At 41.4% G+C, this 7,831-nt stretch overlaps 1 protein-coding gene across 1 annotated transcript in view; it reads right to left on the bottom strand.

Moving 5' to 3' along the window:
* LOC106609588 (UBA-like domain-containing protein 1) overlaps positions 1-7,542 on the bottom strand; it is a 24,490-nt gene extending 16,948 nt beyond the window's left edge. Inside the window, exons 1-2 of the mRNA XM_014208546.2 lie at positions 7,228-7,542; positions 6,526-6,585 (exon numbers count right to left, since the gene is read on the bottom strand). Of these exons, the coding sequence (XP_014064021.1) occupies positions 6,526-6,585; positions 7,228-7,335 (168 nt within the window). The 5' untranslated portion in view covers positions 7,336-7,542. The remainder of the gene's footprint in view (positions 1-6,525; positions 6,586-7,227) is intronic.
* Between the last annotated feature and the right edge of the window lie 289 nt (positions 7,543-7,831).

Raw genomic sequence — 7,831 nt, forward strand, 5'->3', positions numbered from 1 at the left:
AATACATTATTACACCACTAATCTACCACAACATATCTACAATACATTATTTCACACTACTCTACCACAACATATCTACAATACAATACATTATTACACACTACTCTACCACAACATATCTACAATACATTATTACACACTACTCTACCACAATATATCTACAATACAATACATTATTACACACTACTCTACCACAACATATCTACAATACATTATTACACACTACTCTACCACAATATATCTACAATACAATACATTATTACACACTACTCTACCACAACATATCTACAATACAATACATTATTACACACTACTCTACCACAACATATCTACAATACATTATTACACACTACTCTACCACAACATATCTACAATACAATACATTATTACACACTACTCTACCACAACATATCTACAATACATTATTACACACTACTCTACCACAACATATCTACAATACATTATTACACACTACTCTACCACAACATATCTACAATACATTATTTCACACTACTCTACCACAACATATCTACAATACAATACATTATTACACACTACTCTACCACAACATATCTACAATACAATACATTATTACACACTACTCTACCACAACATATCTACAATACATTATTACACACTACTCTACCACAACATATCTACAATACATTATTACACACTACTCTACCACAACATATCTACAATACATTATTACACACTACTCTACCACAACATATCTACAATACATTATTACACACTACTCTACCACAATATATCTACAATACATTATTACACACTACTCTACCATAACATATCTACAATACATTATTACACACTACTCTACCACAACATATCTACAATACATTATTACACACTACTCTACCACAACATATCTACAATACAATACATTATTACACACTACTCTACCACAACATATCTACAATACATTATTACACACTACTCTACCACAACATATCTACAATACAATACATTATTACACACTACTCTACCACAACATATCTACAATACATTATTACACACTACTCTACCACAACATATCTACAATACATTATTACACACTACTCTACCACAACATATCTACAATACATTATTACACACTACTCTACCACAACATATCTACAATACATTATTACACACTACTCTACCACAATATATCTACAATACATTATTACACACTACTCTACCATAACATATCTACAATACATTATTACACACTACTCTACCACAACATATCTACAATACATTATTACACACTACTCTACCACAACATATCTACAATACAATACATTATTACACACTACTCTACCACAACATATCTACAATACAATACATTATTACACACTACTCTACCACAACATATCTACAATACATTATTACACACTACTCTACCACAACATATCTACAATACATTATTACACACTACTCTACCACAACATATCTACAATACCTTATTACACACTACTCTACCACAACATATCTACAATACAATACATTATTACACACTACTCTACCACAACATATCTACAATACAACACATTATTACACACTACTCTACCACAACATATCTACAATACATTATTACACACTACTCTACCACAACATATCTACAATACATTATTACACACTACTCTACCACAACATATCTACAATACAATACATTATTACACACTACTCTACCACAACATATCTACAATACATTATTACACACTACTCTACCACAACATATCTACAATACAATACATTATTACACACTACTCTACCACAACATATCTACAATACATTATTACACACTACTCTACCACAATATATCTACAATACAATACATTATTACACACTACTCTACCATAACATATCTACAATACATTATTACACACTACTCTACCACAACATATCTACAATACAATACATTATTACACACTACTCTACCACAACATATCTACGTCTTTTTAGCCACACCCAGAAAGAAAATCACAAGCTTATAGTTACCAGAAACTACTCCCCATCTCTCCCTCCCTCCCCCTCCCTCTCGCCAACCCCATCCCTCCCCTCTCTCCCACCCCCCTCCCCCTCTCCCCATCCCACCCCCGCCTCCATCCCTCTCTCCCACCCCCTCCCCCACACACATCCCTCTCTTCTTCCCCCATCCCTCTCTCCCACCCCCCTCCCCATCCCTCTCTCCCACACACATCCCTCTCTCCCACCCAACATCACAGTATTCATAGTTCCAGGAAACAAATGTTCAACTACTCTTGTTAACTTGCTCTGCTGTCCAATCCTTTCTTGACTACGTAACCGTATCCAGACGACAGCTAGCCAGCTACTGTGAACGCCAGCATTGTAAAGAGTGGTTCATTGGACCACAAGACGACACATGGAGTCTAATGGTTTGTTCATTGATCATCTAGGCCTACAATATCACACCAGACATGAATGAACAATGACATCCATATCCACAAAATGTATATTTGTGTTGGAGTGAGTCACTACCCCTGGTTTTGATAATACAATAGTGACATGAAATTAGTCAAATCTACAGGCATATTGTATCAGTCTAGGCTTTATAAACTATATTTCCTGGTTGTTACTGTAGCTGGTTCTCTAGGTTAGTGATCAGTCACATGTGCTGTAGTGAAAGCCAGCCTACTTCCTTCTCCCAGGTCACATGATGCTCCATTCACTTTACTACAGCTGTAAGGCCCAGACAGAGATAAGAGAAGTTACTTTCAGTTCCACTCTCCAGCAAGGCCACCAGTCAACAACACACACACACACACACACACACACACACACACACACACACACACACACACACACACACACACACACACACACACACACACACACTTCAAAGAGTGGGTGGTTTCACCACCTCCTATTCAGAAAGTCCCCCAGCTCACACCCTCATAGAGGTGCAGTGTGACCTCTGTCTATTCAGAAAGTCCCCCAGCTCACACCCTCATAGAGGTGCAGTGTGACCTCGGTCTATTCAGAAAGTCCCCCAGCTCACACCCTCATAGAGGTGCAGTGTGACCTCGGTCTATTCAGAAAGTCCCCCAGCTCACACCCTCATAGAGGTGCAGTGTGACCTCGGTCTATTCAGAAAGTCCCCCAGCTCACACCCTCATAGAGGTGCAGTGTGACCTCGGTCTATTCAGAAAGTCCCCCAGCTCACACCCTCATAGAGGTGCAGTGTGACCTCTGTCTATTCAGAAAGTCCCCCAGCTCACACCCTCATAGAGGTGCAGTGTGACCTCTGTCTATTCAGAAAGTCCCCCAGCTCACACCCTCATAGAGGTGCAGTGTGACCTCTGTCTATTCAGAAAGTCCCCCAGCTCACACCCTCATAGAGGTGCAGTGTGACCTCTGTCTATTCAGAAAGTCCCCCAGCTCACACCCTCATAGAGGTGCAGTGTGACCTCGGTCTATTCAGAAAGTCCCCCAGCTCACACCCTCATAGAGGTGCAGTGTGACCTCGGTCTATTCAGAAAGTCCCCCAGCTCACACCCTCATAGAGGTGCAGTGTGACCTCGGTCTATTCAGAAAGTCCCCCAGCTCACACCCTCATAGAGGTGCAGTGTGACCACGGTCTAGGCCCAAAACACAGCCAGATAGTTAGCTCTGTGTCTGCAGCCTAGCTGGCACCTGCTGCTCTGAAAGAGTCCATTTGGAACAGCCGGAGTCTGGCTTCCTATTGGAATGTGTTGCGGTGGCACTGTTTGTATGGGCAGATAGTGTGTGGAGAGGGAAACAGCGGAGGGGAGAGCCGAGCAGACACAACAAAGAGGAAAACCTAAACATGGCTGAGCATACGCTATCCTCTGAGGACCGCTGGGTCAGGAGGGACAGGAAGGGGCGAGGGCAGAGAGGAGTACAGGAAAGGGCGGGGGAAGAGACAGCCAGGGTGCGACAGGGGGGAGGGCAGGGAGGGGCAGGATGGAGGGTAAGGAGGGGCAGGCGAAGCAGGGAAGAGAGTAGGGAGGGACTGGGGCAGCAGGGTGGAGGGGAGGGACTGGGGCAGCAGGGTGGAGGGGAGGGAGGGAATCTACCCAGGCAGCCGGTAGGAGTTTAGGAGTACATTTCCCCTCGCCACTGATTTGGAAGGTCTATAGGTCTCTAGTCCATCTGATGGTTAAGGTTAGAATTTAGGGAGGGAAAGCTGATCCTAGATCTGTACCAGAAAGGCTACTTCGGTCCTAAGCCCCTCACTGAGTAGTAGGCTCCTAACTCCACCACGGCTAGGCTAAGTCTCACTTTAACTACAGGCTTTAACTAAGCCCCTTACATCAGTAACAGGCTCACAGAACTGAAGTCCACAGTAAAGGGTCTGCTTCACGCCCATTAGTCTTTGTGTTGTCAAACAGAGGATGCTTCATTAGTATTCTGTCCAATAAACACGACTCCTTTGAAGCCTGTTATTCTCTCTGAAAAAAAGATTGTGTACAAACACACACACAAACACACACCCATCAAATCTGTGTCTGTTCAAAGCTTAACGTTTGTTTACGTTGTGCCAGGGAAAGGGCACGGCACTCCTCTAGCTTTGCAATAGCTGCTGAAAAAATAATAAAAAGCTTAAGTTAGGCTAAATCTCCCACCTTTCACAACATTATGCAAGAAGAGACAGAGGCTGCTGCATGCCGCTACTGGGACCAGTTCATATTTAATTGGTGATCAATCTCCAGCTGGAAAAAGCTCATAAGTAGAATGTGTTGATGCTAGGGTAAATATGATTTAGATTTAGCTAAAGGAAAGTCAGAATTAATAAAGATAGTATTTTATAGTATACTCTGGAACAGTCATCATCTCATACTGAGGATAAACATTTATGTGAATTCATGAGCATAGAATAGAGAAATCCCACCTGCTTGAGGACAAGAGGTTAGCGTACATTAGAACACTACATGCAAACACATAGCTAAGTATCTTACCATTCATGTTAGGGGTAGATTTATATTCATGTGTATTGTACTGTAGAGCATTGACATGGTTAATGTTCAGTACAGTTGCTCAGGACCTGGTTTATGCCGGTTTCCTTTACGGAGCTTTAGCTGTATCCATCAGGTCTGTCAATCACTATAAAGTGTGTCAGTCAGAGGAAAGACTGGAGCAAAGTGGATTAAGTCTCTATAGCCAAGCCACACATACAGGCTCCAGGGGGTTGCCAATGGCTGCAGCCTGCCATGAAGTAGACTACCACACACACACACACACACACACACACACACACACACACACACACACACACACACACACACACACACACACACACACACACAGAGCGAACTGTTCTGTATTGAGACGGAGGTTCATTATTCTGTGTCCATGGATATGAAATCCCCCCTACTGATATGATACAGGCTACTGTACACAAATACAAGTGTACGACCCAGGTTCACCTATATCTGCGTGCATGTTGACTTACTAAATAAAAAAGTCATTTCAGGTGACACACATATAGGCTAAAAAAGGTTGGAAGGTAGACGTATTGTTTCTGCACAGCCAATCGATGTCATCAGGTCTCGGTTGAATCACTCCTACAGTGTTGTATTTTCAATCACTAAAGCTTCAGGTAAAACACCATATTCTCCAGCTTAAATAAACAGCGTTGTACTGTAAGCATCATGCCATGCACCCCAATAAAACGTATATCTGATACCAATCATTGCATTCACACAGCAGCATGAACACTAAAATGTTCACTAGCGTGGTGAGGCCACCTGACAGAGAGAATCTGGACAAACACAGCGATGGGCTTCTGCTCAGCTCCAAACTGATCAACATTTCCCCAAATCCTCCTCTATGGTGTGTCCCAGAACGCAGCTGTTGCTAAATCCTGCCATGGCATGCTGCTCAACACAAAGGCCTATGTGCCACTGAGTGGGCAGAGTAGTGCTTACAAAACCATAACAAGGGACTGACTGACAATGTTATGCTCGAGATTTTGTTTCCTCTATTGCTTTACACATGTAATACACTTAGAACAACACATAATGATGTAACATAGTCCGACAAATGGAGACAACTGCAGCAGCAGGGACTGGCTGTCCTTTCCTGGGAAATTACACTACCTGGTGTCTCCATTTGTCGGACTATGTTACATTATATGGTGTTTGTGGCACACAAAATGTGAAATCCGTTCACGTGTATCCACCACTATGCAGTCCACATATCACTGACATATTCTTCCAATCCATCTGCAACTTTCCTCTGTCCATTCCATGATCACCAAGGTTGTGATCGAACGCAGCCTGTGCTGGCTGAACGGAACGTGGCTGCTGCTGCAAGCATGCCTCTGTTTACAGAGACCCGACCTCGACTACACATGGCCGACATGTGCTTTGTTATTGTTGCTACATCATAATTATCGTTTTCTAAGTAAGTAATTCATTAACTAAGAGAAATTCTTCCATACTACTAATGACACTGTTGAAAAGAAATAACAGCATCATATTAAAAAAAGATGAAGGTGAAGAGTGGACTGCATTCAGATACGGAGCACATACTCACCATTTGATGATGGTGACCGTATGGAATATTCGTTTCTTGAAAAAAGGCACTGAGGGCAGTCTAAAATTAAAAATCAAATATAATTTCATCAATTACATTTAGACTCTAAAACATAGAACAATGAACATGTCTTTTTTTTAAATAAATCAATATAAATACATGTTGTTTAGAGGTTTATGCCAGTACACTGTGTGTTTACAAAAACATTCAGCACATAAACAATGGAGCTGAATCAAATGTGATGTGAAAATCTATTTCACTTTTCTGTGCAGACTAAACAATCATGTGCAGTCAAAACAAACGAACGGTTGTCTTCATTGCATAATTGCATTTTCCAGCCTCGCCTAACCACTGCATGGGAACAGGTTAATTTAATCTCTAGAGTAAATTATAATTGGATATTGACTGGGTAAACGTTTCCCATTCCAGCCGTACTTAATGGATACTACGGATATTTATAAAGCACAAATACAATAGCACAATTCGATAAAAAAATACAAATAAAGACATGTTAGAAGTTGAGTTTAGGTGTTGATACTGATCTTTCTCTTCGACTGTTCTTGTGCAACATCGATTTTCGGCCATGACCAACAACAATGAACATGGCAGCCCGTTCAAAACTATATTTACTGTCTGTCACATACGCAGTCAAACATAAACATTAGCAAGCCATCTCGCTACTGATCGTAGATAACCCCTTACCTCAAATTGCCAATGTGCTGCTTGCAAAAGCTGCTTTGCCTGATCTGCAGCACAACCCGCTGTCAAGACGAACTGGTTTATCATTACTTGGTGTTTGAGCTCATCCATTTTGCGCTGAAGCTTTATTCCTACTCGCGTCTCGTAGTATTCTGTCTAGACTTCGATATTCGTGGTTTTATTCCTCTCTTTTCGGGCTCAGTCGTTCACCATCACAACCGGTTGAGAAAACACAAATATTTACTGTAGGAGCAGTAGTGCCCCTTGAGTGACGCCAGCCGGCAGCCAGTGAAGAGAAAGCACTGCAAATGGGATTTGTATGCCGCAAAAGTCCTGCCGTAACTAGGGGGCCTTGATGAATTATTCCATGTTCTCGAATCACAAGACAGGAATTGTCAGTACATTGAAAAAAATAATATGGAAATGCTTAGAATCTAGACAGTTCACATGTTCATGAAAATATAAAATAGTAAGGTCAAATATGAGAGGATTATGTTCCCAAAAATGAGGATCTATTATATTTGTTTGTTTTGGACTACAAGTCCCATGAGTCAATGCTTTGTTTGTAAAGTTCTAGGGGGTAGAATTTTTTGAATGACGGCCGGTC

This window comes from Salmo salar, chromosome ssa01, assembly GCF_905237065.1.
Source record: "Salmo salar chromosome ssa01, Ssal_v3.1, whole genome shotgun sequence".
Taxonomy (NCBI): domain Eukaryota; kingdom Metazoa; phylum Chordata; class Actinopteri; order Salmoniformes; family Salmonidae; genus Salmo; species Salmo salar.